The sequence below is a fragment of the Podarcis raffonei genome, chromosome 1, assembly GCF_027172205.1.
Source record: "Podarcis raffonei isolate rPodRaf1 chromosome 1, rPodRaf1.pri, whole genome shotgun sequence".
Lineage (NCBI taxonomy): Eukaryota > Metazoa > Chordata > Lepidosauria > Squamata > Lacertidae > Podarcis > Podarcis raffonei.
The window spans coordinates 56272213-56286190 of record NC_070602.1 but is presented as its reverse complement, the minus strand read 5'-3'; the positions used below and the strand labels follow the sequence as shown (position 1 = coordinate 56286190).

General features: G+C 41.4%; 1 protein-coding gene across 8 annotated transcripts in view; it reads left to right on the top strand.

Moving 5' to 3' along the window:
* Positions 1–3832: 3832 nt before the first annotated feature.
* The window catches only part of LDLRAD3 (low density lipoprotein receptor class A domain containing 3), a 111721-nt gene continuing 101575 nt past the window's right edge, over positions 3833–13978 (top strand). For 2 of the 8 annotated variants that reach the window (XM_053387809.1, XM_053387830.1), the window contains exon 1: positions 3833–4067. In XM_053387809.1, the coding sequence (XP_053243784.1) occupies positions 4034–4067 (34 nt within the window). In that variant the 5' untranslated portion in view covers positions 3833–4033. The remainder of the gene's footprint in view (positions 4068–13978) is intronic. The other 6 variants (XM_053387800.1, XM_053387852.1, XR_008330388.1 and 3 more) reach the window with 4 other exon arrangements.

The window sequence follows — 13978 nt, the reverse complement described above, 5'->3', positions numbered from 1 at the left end:
AAGCTTTAAAAATTAAGATAAGAATTAAGAGTAATTCCAAAAGTGTTGCTTTTGCTCTCTCTCAATGACAGGCTTATCAAGATGTTCAAGCTACAGTGTTATTCTGCCTGAAGAGAAGATTTGAAACAAACTTATTGTCTCACAGAGCTCATAGTCCTAGTGGCTAGAATATCTTCTTTATTTTTGGCACTAATTCCTGCAGCGAATAGCCATTTTCAGCTCCAGAAATTAACTGCAAGCACTTGGAATTTAATGACTGATGGGCAAAGCTTCACTCAATCTGTAACAACAACAAAAAAATGCTAGGTATTAAAATAATAATGAAAAACATTCATCCCTCCAAATTATATGAAATCCTCATCAATAAATCTCTAGAACCCAGGCTTCTCAGTTGGCTATATTAAAAATGAATTACACGAACTCAGCTTGTACCCAGCAGTATTTTTCTGCAGATTAGTTGGTGACAGTTTTAAAAACCAGTTGGCAGCTTTAGGCTATTACATAAAGAATTGAGTTCTTGGCTGAAATAAAGTTACTCAGTAGTTTCATGCTCCTGTTAAATGTATTCTGAGGTCTTTTCTGGGAATAAAGCTATGTACATATGACAGCTTTGCAAAGGCTTGAGGGCGGTATGATAGAGCCACTGCGGGTCATGATTAAAAGCCTCAAGGTGGGACAGAAAAACAGATACCTGTTAAACCTATTTAACTGTGACAGAAAAATAAACATCTGTAACGCAATCATAGTTATGCCTTTTTTATATCTTCATATGTATGTTTTTTTTCTTTATCTGTGCGCAAATAAAGTTTCTCAAATACATTATCTTTACATACTCTAAAAGACTATCAATTCACTCCTATACTCAGAAGTCCAAATTAGTGTCTTCAATCCATATGTATGGAAGCAGCCTATTTTACATATTATTTATTATTTATTTAGTCAAAACACTTATTTCATTTTATAAAGCTGAAGGCAACCTACCTAAAGTTATCAGATTATCTCCCATCCATCCCCAGACCTGCTTAGCTTCGGCAAGGTTGTTAAACTTGTATCACATGTCTTTAGGCTATACCTTGTTAAAAGACATTTGGTTTGTGCATTATAGAGACCAGTGGAAAATTACATGAGTGAGTGAGTTTGGTCCACCAGATGTTAAAAATTTCATTTGCAGTTCTGCAGAAAGACAAGAGAAATGGTTTAACTATAAATATTAGTACAGTGGTATCTCTGGTTACGAACTTAATTCAGTCCAGAGGTCCGTTCTCAACCTGAAACTGTTCTTAACCTGAGGTACCACTTTAGCTAATGGGGCCTCCCACTGCCGCGCAATTTCTGTTCTCATCCTGAGGTAAAGTTCTTAACCTGAGGTACTACTTCCGGGTTAGCGGAGTCTGTAACCCGAAGTGTTTGTAACCCAAGGTGTTTGTAACCTGAGGTACCACTGTACAGGTTTGATGTAAGACTGGTTTGAGACTGCTATCAAACAGGTTTGATTAGACTGCTGATTAGAATGTTACAAATGCAGTATTTGAACAAACTATAATTGCCTCTTAATAATAAATGCTAGCTGGCATTTTGGATTTCTTATATTCCAAAATTATCTGTATTTCCCCTGAATTACAAAAAAAGGGAAAATTTTATGAAAGAAGCGTTGACATTGCTGGGCACATGTACCAGTCTTTTGGAGCCAAAGCCCTAGTCAGTGAGCCTTAAATCTTTAATTATTACTGATTAAAGAAAATATATATACGTGAAACATAATGAAACTTGGGATGTATCAGGATTTGGTTCATAAACATTTGGTCCAGATGCCCACACATAAGCTGTGAAAATGCACTGCACATATTTCCTTAACCGTGAACCTTGGGGAATCTGACTACTTTAGACAGACTGTAAATTCACCAAGAGAATTCTGATTGATTAGTTATGATGAAAAACTCCATTACTGGCAGTCAACAAGAGATTCCAGGAAGATAAATGTGAGATCAACAGATGAAGAATGAGAGCAGATATGCTTTTTGACACAGAAGAAAACAAGAGAGATTGGCTGCACTGTGAAAAGGAACAGGAGTGTAGGTTTCATAGGCTCCCATCTCATTCCTGCTTTCAAATGTGCAAAGATACAAAAGCTGGAAAACAAGCATATGATGTGTTTACTCAGAAGTAAGTATGCTGGGGCCTACTAAATATGTGTGCATTATGGGATGGAAACCTCAGTAGCTTGGCTGACTGTTCACATAATTGCAAACCGGATTATGTACTGCTCCAGGGCTTCCTTAAATTGTAATAATAACAAACCGCAGAAAGTAGCAATTGACCAACCTACATTGGTGTACAGGAGTTCTATGGAGTTACAGTCACTCATGAATGGAAACTTGAAGTAACAAAATAAATAAGAAAAGAGTTCAGCACTGTGCTTGTATGCTCCTTCTCTCCCTGACTCCTTCTCAATAATTCAGCACTTTTTCCTGTCCTGACAAAATCAGGTCACCGGGTATCTTTATTAATGAATAATGCATATTTACACAACTAGCCCTGTGTCGGATATCCTGAACAGTCAGGAAACAACAAAAGTAATTCAGTCACAAGAAGGCATACTTTCCATCCTCTCCTGCAAGCATGTTTGTGTGTGTAAGGTATAGCAGGATCATTCTTTTGGCCCACTGTGCTAGAAGCCAGTCAACACCACAATAAAGATAGACTAAGCTTCAGGAATACCTTCCTGATGGTGCAAGCTGCTTGGAACTGACTTCCTTAGAAGGTGGTTGATTCTTCTTCCTTAAAGGTTTGTATGCAGAGGTTGGATGGCCACGTATCAAGAGCAAAGTTGAAGGTTTGAACCACCTGCTGATGAAGAAAACCAGGGGTTGCCCATACCGCTTCCCCAGCATCTTGAGACACAATTCTCTCTTATTTTGCCACTCATTTTGAATGCTCTCAGCTCTTTTTGGCATGCTACCCTCTTTTGCACTGGCCCATTTGGAATTTTGGGAAAGTGTGGGGTGTCTCAGTCCCAAAATAGTTGCAGCAGGGGTGCGTGGCTTAACACAACATGACTGCCACCTTTAAAAGAGCAGAAAAGGAGATGGAGCCACATCGGTGAGGAAAAGAGTACTTATATCACCCACCACTGCACTCACTCACAGGAAGAAGCTCTTTGCATCTTTTCTCTGCTCGGCACAAAATAGAGGGTGAATCTAATAACATGTGTGCATGTTTAAGGATGTGTGCAATATAGGAGAGGTCAGTCCAATGCAAATGGCAACTGAGAAGGAAGAGCAAGCAGCCTATTGTGCACTCTGGATTTTTCAGGGGATATTTTGCAGGTTGCATAGGAAGTACTGCATAGGAGACGCCCAGACAAAATGACCTTTGAGATCCCTTTGGTGGCTAGGTAGTTGAACCAGAAGGCAACAGCATTTTGCCTTCCCTAGAGTTCATTTAGTCTCAGGGTTAGCCAGACTTACTCTTAAGTTTCACTGACTTGAGTGGCAAGCTAAGCCTGAACACGTTTACTTCCAAGCAAGCTAAGCCTCCACACGTTTTGCTCAGAGGGCAAGCCCCTGAGTCCGGCGGGTGTTACTCCAAAGTAAGCCTGTCCACGGAGACGCGAGGAGGGGAAGCGGAGCGAGCTCGGGGCCCCTTCTCAAACTGGAGCCCTGCTCGGAGCCGGGCAGACGGCGCTCGGGAAACAGGGGCGCCGCGGGGCAGGGCAGGGCGCGGCGGCGGCCGCCTGGGCTCAGGGACGCCGCGAGGGCGGTGCAATGGCACCAAGTAGCCTCGCCACCCTGCGCTCCAGAGGCTGCGCGCGAACGGGAGAGCGAGAGAGCGAGCGCGTAGACGGCAGGCAGGCTGTCTGGTTGGGCGTGAGGGTCCGGCTGCTGGGGAAGGAGGGAGCCTCCCCCTGGCCCTCCTCCCGCTTCCCCCTCCCCGCCCGCACAGCCGCCTGGGCCTGGGCCGGGCTTGGGCCGAGAGGCGGAGGCGCTCGGCAGAGCCTTAAAACTTTCCGGAGCGGCCGTGGCGCTTGGGGGCAATGTGGCTGCTGTGGCTGCTCCTGGGCTCGGCGGGTGAGTCGGCGCCGGGCGCGCGCCCACAGGAAGCGGGGAATGGGGGGCGGGAAAGAGCTGGGTGGAGGGCGAGCTGGGGGAAGGGGAGGCGAGCGCGCCGTGGGGACGGACCTGCAGGAACCCCGGAGGGCAGCGGCGCCTCACGCTCCCCTCGCTTTACCATGTCCCCCTCAGGCTGAGGGTGGCGGAGGAGGCGCGGGCTTTGCGAGGGTCCAGGACCCCTCGGTGTGGACTTCGAAAGGGGGGAGAGCCGCCTCACACAAAGCACAACATGCACAGCAACTTGGGAGTGCGTTTGCGTCTACTCTTTCCAGGGTTACCTGGATTTTCTCGGACAACGCTGCTTGGTTGCGATAGCCGCAGATGGGGATAAGTCCCAGGATACCAGCTTTCTGGTTTTGTTTGGGGTGCGTGAGTGGTAGAGTTGCTGATTGCTCTCTTCCTCCCCCCAAACTCTTCACCTCAGCTGGAGAGGCAGGCTGGTGACTGGCAGCTCCAGCTCTCCGCTCTGTTCCTTTTAAGTACTGTAGTTTGTTGATAATTTCTGTAGTGTCTTACAAAGTGCCTTACCACGCCTGTCTCTTCTCACAGTTCAGTTTGTATTATTATTTTTTTAAAAACCTATCAGTCCTGTGTTAGAGAAGGGAGAGCTTCTTGAAGGAATATACAACAACATCGTAAAATATTCTACCCCCTACCCCCACCCTAAGCATTCATAGTACAGGGGTACCTCTACTTATGGACGCGATCCGTTCTGGGGTGCCGTTCACACCCCAAAAAGTCCGTAAGTAGAGCACCGCTTCTGCGCGTGCGCGTGCTGCAATAGAGCGCTCCTGCACATGTGCAAAGCACGCAGAATGCTTCACGTGCGCACACAGCGAAACTCAGAAGTATACACTTCCAGGTTTGCCGCATTCGCAACTGAAAAATCCGCAACCTGAACCTAATGCAACTAGAGGTATGACTGTATTCGGAAAGTTCCTTCCCCTGCCCCATTCATTTGCTTAGAAAAGTCACATAAGGGGTTAAATGTGACCTTAGTGACTTCTGGTGTTGGGGTTCTTCACATCTAGCTGTGGTGCAAAGTGTCATGGAGGTCCTGGGGTAAACCTTCATTGTATTTCATAAAAATACACATGGAACCACAGGGCCCTTCTGTCCCAAAGGAGCATCAGGTTTTGGTTGGTGTTTGTGTTGACATTCTCCTTCTCCTTGGAGTTTTGGTTGCAACCTTAAAGCATTTCACACAACTCTGCAACTATACATAAAATGTGCCCACAGTGGGAACTGGGAGAATTCTATCAAAACTAAGCAAAGTTGGTGGTGCTAGACATAAAACTCTCCTCTTTTTTTTTGCCCTGACTGCACAACACATCATTCCATCTTGGATTTTCCATTCTCATCTAAGCTGAGTGATTTATCTGCTGTCTATTTGTATTTAATAATAACCATGTGTAAATGGTGATACTTTGCTGCAGTAGATGTTGGCAGAAGATGCTGTGGGTGTACAAAGGATTTTGCTGTAGCAACTCTGCGATTTTAAAAAGTGTTTGCAAAGCTCATATACAGTTCTTTATGAGCTTCCCCATATAATATTAGGAGTGCTTTATCTCCAGATGCATTGATGTCACATTAAGTTGCATTCTTTGCTTTCAGTGTCATACAGTAGTTTTACCATTGCAAGCAGCATCACCACCTGTTGCTGTACAAGCAAAAATGACACACATTTATTAACCCATTTTTTTTTACCATTTAAATATTTCATATTTGAAAATTGTTGTTCTTTGACTCGTGTAAGTACAGTGTTCTGCTGGATAAGTTCAGCAAACAGAAAAGTAGCACTGGGAGGACTGTGCCATTTGCTACACCATGTTTGTAGGAGTACTGAGAATTTCACAGCTGTCTTGTATTTTCCCAGGGGCATCACCTGGGCTTTATTCACTGGAAGCATTTGTACACATCAATAGAATTTGGCTTTGGTCAGTCTTGTGGTCTTCTAATCTCCAAGTTGTCTCACTCTTACAGCCTGTGTTAACTTGAGCCTTGGGGTCAGTTTATATATTATGGCTGCCACTGTTGTCATATTGGAAATACATTTCTGTGCAGCAGCTTGCTACGCTGTTGGGTGATTTTTAAAATGTCATTTGAGAGCTCTCTCTCCCCCCCCCCCCCCGCAAAAAGCGTGGTGCTTGGGAGGGGGATAATACATTCTGTGTGGAAAGTTGTTGTGTACATAACTCTCATGGCATGGTCAGGCCAATGGAAGTTATACAGTGGGTGGCCACAATGTGCAAAATGGCCTTTTAAAGAGTCAGGTCCTGCATAACTCTCCAGGGACCCTTTAACCCAGGGTTGCCTTACTTTTACACACTTGTTTATTGCGGCCTTGTACGTAATTCCACAGAACTTGCTAGTCTGCTGGCAGAGGAGTGTTGGAGAGCTCCGACCCTTGTGCAGCAGACCACTGCCTTTTTGTCCTGGGAGCAAAGGAGGAATGGAGTGTTTTGCTCACCTGCATGTACCGGTAGTTCCTTGCACTCACTTAGTATGCAATTCATCAGTTGCTAGGAATTGCAAGTGAAGATCGAGCGCTGTTGCACTTATGTTCTGCTTGCAGACTTCTCGTAGGTTGGCTGTTGTAAGAACGGGATTCTAGACTAGATGGACCCTTTGGTCTGACCAGTTGAGCTCTTCTTATATACCAAGTTAGTGCTTCAACACAGGACTTGTAGTGCTGAAGATATTCTGGAGAAGGCTAGTGTATTTCTGGTTTGCTGTTGTTATGAATAGAAAACCTGCAACATAATAACGAATGATATCCCTACCATTTCAGGAACAAGTGTTTATTGAAATGGTGGTTGTTATTTAAGAACCTGTTATTAACAGATGTATGTGGACACTAGGAAGTGTTACTTATTATCTTTGAGATAGCAAGATTTTCAAAGTTTAGTTGCACACCTCTAGATTGTTAGGGTTTTGCATCCTTTCAGTATATAATCTAAACATCACACAGGAAAGCTCTGACAGGTAAGAGAACTGAGATCTCCCATGTTGGTAAAATTATTTTTCCAAAAGATTAGCAGGAATATATAATTGGCTAGATAATGATAATGATTTGCTTTGATGTTCATTAATGTAATGGATTAATACTTAATTGACCCTCACTGGAAAACAAAAACATTATTGGTTAATAAATCAGAATGTCAGGATAAAAAATAATAATGAAATGTACAAATACAAGTTGCCATATTGCTAATGAAGGACAGAACACTTTTTACAATAGTGGGCACTTGTTTGTCAAAATCTGAATACAGGCTGAGGGTTCTTTTTGCATCTTTGATGTAGGTATGAATTTATTGTGTGTATGATACCTGTAGGCATTGTGATAAAGTGTCTGTGTAAAATATTTTTAAGAACCTAAAACCTTGCTTTGTGTAGCTGTGCCTGTTGCTACATAGCTCCTTGATGGTTAAGTGGTGGAAAAGAGAGAGAAGGACCACCACCACCCCTTGATCAAATTTAGTTTTCCCCAATAACTGTCACATAGTTGGGATCTTTAGGAACTTATATCAGACATTTGGTCCCATGGTTCTCTTTAACTCCTAAAAATGAAGCAAACAACCATGAAACGTATGCTGTTATAAACATTTGGATTTCACACACTACAGATAGCTTTCTTTGGCTGCATTGAGATGAATACCCACTGTGATCACAAGTTCCTTCCTCTTCAGTTCCCTCTGATAAACAGGACTTTATTCATTGCTTTCTTTCTTTTTGCCATTATGTCTGAACCATGGTTTGAACAACCCCTCCTAACCAGGATTGCTAACTGTGGCTATTAAGTTCTGCAAAACAAAATCTCAAATACTAGTTTCCAAGTTCCAGATCTTATTCACTGCAGTATTCTGAAAAGTATAAAGTAATCAGGATTGTAAATGCAGAACGCAAAGATGAATGAGAGAAATTAACATTGGGGTGGGGGGTGGGGACAAGGCTTTCCAGTTTCCCTGCACACATATCAGTACAATCACTGTAAGAGAATTAAATATACAAATTTACCTTGGAGTTAAAATCTATTTAATATGGGTAACTTCCAAAACTAATTCTTGAATTATTATGATACATGTAGTTTAACTTGAAATGTAATATCAGCTTCTGCTTTATTTTTCTAGCTCTACTTTATTACTAAAGGGTGATTTTGTTTTCAATACTAGTCTTCGTTTAACAAATGAAAACAGCTTTCCTTGTTTTTATACATTATGTAGTACAGTAGGAAGTTTTTGACCCAAACTGATTACAGACAAGCAAGGAAACACCCAATTAATTCTACCCACTCCCCAAATCTCCTTCAAGAAGAAGCATGTGCTTGGTGAATGGGAACCATACCAATGAATGTTGAGAAGTGTACGTTCATTTGTGAAGGCCTTTTATTTGTGTTTGATCATTGCATAAGGTAGTTGCATATAGTTCTCAAATGGAGGATACATAAACATAAGAATAAAATATGATGTTTGGACTCATTTGTGTCATGTAATAAAATACTGAGTACTTTATTTGTATATCATAATAAATTAAGGAGATAAGTTAAAACAAGGGAATAAACACCTAATTCAAAATAGCTTCCAATTTCTCATCTACAGGTGAAACTTGAAAAATTAGAATATCGTGGAAAAGTTCATTTATTTCAGTAATTCAACTTAAAAGGTGAAACCAATATATGAGATAGACTCATGACATGCAAAGCGAGATATGTCAAGCCCTTATTTGTTATAATTGTGATGATAATGGTGTACAGCTGAGGAAAACCCTAAATTAACAATCTCAGAAAATTAGAATATCAAATGAAATCAGCAAAACAAGGATTGCAAATAGAGCAATATTGGACCTCTGAGAAGTAGAAGCATGAATATGTACTCAGTACTTGGTTTGGGCCCCTTTTGCATCAATTACTTCCTCAATGCAGAAGAGCTGAAGGCTGCTATTGAAGCATCCTGGTCTTCCATAACACCTCAGCAGTGCCACATTATTAATTTGGGTTTTTCATCAGCTGTACGCCATGATCATCACAATTATAACAAAGGCTTGACATATCTCGCTATGCATGTCATGAGTCTATCTCATATATTAGTTTCACCTTTTAGGTTGAATTACTGAACTTTTCCACGATATTCTAATTTTTTTAGTTTCACCTGTAATCAGGCAAATCTTAGGGCTATGGAAACATATTTAGGCCACAGCTTAGTAGTTTAAGTGTCTTTCCTAATGAAGAAACCAGGCATATATTATGATTAATAATATGTCATCAACATAGCGTATCCTTAGTAGGTTTATACCTTCCTGGTACTACAACTATTGTTGCTGAGTTTGTCAAAATACAGCCAGAGACTTAATTCAAAAACACATGCAAACAAATCACCAGTGTTGCAAAGCATTGCCTATTCAAGGGCTCTTCAAAAGACAAGTGGAGATTTGCCTGGAGAAAAAATGCAATGTTATTGCACTGTTAAAAGTTTGCAGGCATTCCACCTGGCTTCCTGCTGTTTTCCACATAGGAATGCTTATGTTGAAATTGTGCTTTTTTTTCTTGTTTCCCTTTACTAATGAAGCAAAACTAGCCAATGTTTGTGCTTCTCACTACATTCAGGGCAACAAGAGTTGTATCCTGCTCAGAAATAACGCAGGATTCTAAACTTGTTTGTCGCTAGACTAGATTATAACTTCACTGTGTTATGGAACAGCCTTGTATCAACAATCTGTGATGGAAGGGGAAGTAATGTGATATTGCTGCTGTTGCTTATGAATGAGCTAGTGAAAAATGAGTAGCACCTCTACTTCGTTTTCATAATGTAAGAACACAGGAGTAGTAGATGAATAAACGTGCTGCTAAGCAAGTTGGCAGTGACTGTTTCTTTGAATAACATGACAATGTAGGTGTGCACTATGTCAAATGTAAACCAGTATTTTTTGGAAACGTGCTTTGATTTATATGCACAGATAGGAAAGATTAGTACTTTCCATTCTAGGTACTGCATTGTACACCTAAACAGCCACTGGTGAAGTTTCTCTATACATCAACATTTGCAATAGGTATAAAAGATTTGAGAAGGCTGGACTTTTTCAAGTTACTAATATGTACTGGGCACCAAATGGATCCTTACGTAGGGCAGACAGCTGCATGTGTTGGACTCAAATAGCCAGTAGTCACGTTTTCCTGATTCTCATGGGAATTGCTGGTTACCTACATAGACTGGCTAAGAAGTTTTGATGCATAAGACAAAAACTCTAAATGGTGGTTAGAAATATAATTACAGGCACCTCCCACCCCCTTATGCACATTCTACTTGTGCATGGCCGCTTTTACACAGGCCGCCATGAAATAAATAAATAAATAGATAAATCACTTTACATTATTTCAATTTTGCATGCAGGTGCCTGGAATGTAACCCCTGTGTAAGTCAGGGCGTATCTGTATAATATATTAAATCACTTTCAGCTTGCTGCCGTTATGATAGCATAGAATTTGATCCCAAATTTGGTCTACCTGCCTACCAGTAGAAACTGCTCTGACCTAACCTCTTAGGTGCCTGTTGCGGGAGAAGTTAGGTGCAGGAGAAGTTCAGTGACAAAGCTGTGTAAAGCAAGCTTTCTAATTCTGCCTATGCAAACATTTTAGTTCAGAGACTCTTCCCAGGCCAGCCTGCAGCTCTCAGACAGTGACTGAAGTGTAGCTGCTTACAAACACAGGGCTGCCATGCACTTTTATGTACACTGACATGTAGGATAGATAGTCACATATTTTGTAGGGTTATTATGTCTTTTGTAGTACTTAAGCATAGCAAAATCTGTGCCTAGGTAAAATGTAGAATGTATGTTTCAATGTTAAAAATGGCATTTTAACAGTTGCAGGAAAGGCTTTGCTTCATGCCAAGTGAAATGAATTTTGCAGGCCCCTGGTTTGTCATCATTCAGGTCTCCTGTTTCAGTGGTATTCTCTTTTCAATGAGTGAGTGGTTTGTTAATAGGCACTTAGAGCAGTGTGTTAAAAGTTAGATTTGACAGCAATTTCAGTTCAGGCAGAGAGACCGTCAGCTTCTGTGTATCAAAAGTTTAGAGTTACTTAAAAAAGAAGAAAATTAAAAAGAGGATGTTTGTCTTGGCAAAAGGGTATGATGAAATATATTTCTACCGAAATATATTTTAATGTATTGAAACAGGAGACATGATTTTAAAATAGTTCACCAGTGCTGTACCTCCAGACCGCCTACTGACCTTTAACTTAAATAGACCATGGGAAACTTTACAGGCTAGCATCATTTGTCATTAATAGCAGTTGGATGGGCTATCTCTTTTACTGCTGAGAAAAGTCTTGTGCTTTTCTCCTTCCTCCAGCTAACAAGCCCTTGACTGTGAAGTACTGTTTTTAATTGACTCTGAAGGTAACATGCTATAATGAGGGAGATTTTGAGGCATATGTTTCTGGTCAGTGAACACCCAGCAAAGTAATGTGGTGGAGTTCTTCTGAGGTTGTATCACTTCATATAACTACTGCACATGACAGTTTTTCCAGTGCAATTTTCCCATAAGAAAATTCCTGTTTATTTGTCAATTGGAAAGAAACATTTGTTACAGACAACTCTTTGATAACTCTAGCTTTTTATGTCCGGGGCATTCAAAAAGCACAAACCTCTTCCTCCATTATTCTTGTGGTCTGAAAAGGTTCCGTCCCAGAAGAAATCTTCACAATGAGATTTGGTTCGAATGTATAGATTCTTAGTCTTTTCAAATCTGGAAAATTGGGCTTAGGGAGTGCATTACCTATTCATCAGTTTTGCATGATTTCCAAATGCTGAAGTCTTCAGGCAATTGCAAGCAATAGGAATTGTAGGTGAAATCTAATATTGCATGAATGCTTCCCCCCAGCCCTCAAAAGCACATTCTGTGGGCGCACAGAGGCTGTAGTGAGGAAGAGAGGAAGGGGAAGTCCTATTTTGTGGGTGGAAGTTTGTTCTGCAAGCAGGTGGACACAATTGGATATTGCCCTTTGCAAGTACTTATGAAAAGCATTTCTTTGGCTACTAAACCTAGAGTGTTGACTTCCATATATGCTGTCATTTCTGGAGGTTTTGCTGAAATCAGTGGTAGTCAAGAAAAAGTGATTAGCATTTCAAATGTTCTTCCCTTGGCACAGGGGGAAATGGTGATAACTGGCCTTTTAAAAAAGAGCTTTTGCTACCATAGACTTAAAGCTGGCACATCTAGTCATTCCTTCTTGTTAATTTGCTTCTTTATGTATACACTTTATTTGAGCTTTTTTTATTAGCGAAAGGCATCTATACAAATTATGGTGAAACACATAATCTAATCAGAATGAGTTTCTAGAAGATTCCTAATAGGACTTTTGAATACTTGCCAACAGAGTTTTTAGGCTTTCTAGTAAATTTCTTAAATGGACCCGCTGGCCTGTTGGTTGTTTGAGAGCCCTCAGGTTAATATCGGGGCACTTGCTTTCCAATTTCTAAAAACCATCAGTGTAGAGATATCTGGTTCAGTGGATATTATTATGTAATTAGCAGAGTCAAACTATATGTGAAAACTGAAGCAGCAGCTTTGATCACTCTGACAGTATGGTGAGTGCAAACTGTGGTTGAGCGGAGGTGTTGCTTGCCCATATAATTTATTAATTGTTTCCTTGGCTGCCGTCCTTCGTGTATTCTCCAGAGGAATGTTGCTTTTAGTCAGCATACTGATTTGTATAACTTCTAAACCAACTTAATTTTATTGTGTGTAGCACTTAAGCTGCATCTCTTAGTTGCTTTTTGAGGCAGGGAAAATTAGGGATTTATTTATTTCAGGATTTGTATGGTGTTTTTCAGGGCAAATTCTCCCAACAGTGTTGAGCAGTATACATAACACACGTATGCGTGGCCTTACCTATTTAAACATGATATTCCATGCCATGGTGCTTGTCAAGGCTGACTGCATGATTTAGGGGCCCTGGGGCCCATGTAATAGCAACAGGTGAGTTGGCATCCAATGCCATCTAAAGCCATCAGTACCTCTAACACTCAATACCTGAAGTCAAGCCTGCCAATTCTTTACCATTTGAGTGAACAACTGCTCTGGTTCTTACTTGACTTACTTTATACTGGCCATTTGGAACTTTTCACTTCTGCCCAGATCATTTTGAGTCAGGACCCTTCCCAGGGCCGGGATACATAGCAGCAGCAACAGGAGTGTAGGGTTGATACACATTAAAGGTAAAGGGACCCCTGACAGTTAAGTCTAGTCGTGAACGACTCTGGGGTTGCGGTGCTCATCTCGCTTTACAGGCCGAGGGAGCTGGAGTTTGTCCACTCCGCAGACAGTTTTTCCGGGTCATGTGGCCAGCATGACTAAGCTGCTTCTGGCAAAACCAGAGCAGAGCATGGAAACGCCGTTTACCTTCCCACTGGAGCAGTACCTATTAATCTACTTGCACTTTTTGGGGTGCTTTTGAACTGCTAGGTTGGCAGGAGCTGGGACTGAGCAACGGGAGCTCACACCGTCCACCACCGACCTTTTGATTGGAAAGCCCAAGGCTCAGTGTTTTAGACCACAGTGCCACCCGCGTCCCTTGATACACATTGAGATCATGTTACTGTTGTTATTTAATTAACACTATTACCCACCCTTCGCCAAGGTGGTCCCAGGGCAGTTGAAGCAATTTAAAACTCAGAGTTTAAAACAGCTAAAACAAATTACAGCCACAGGAATAGGGTTGGTCATGAACCCACCCCCTCCTCTGCTGTAATTGTATCAGTTTTAAAGAATAAAATATAGGAGCATAAATGAATATAGAATACAGTAGGGGTGGGAGTGACACATGTTTTTATGGATTCTTTTGTTGATTTCATTCTCATATGTTTTATACT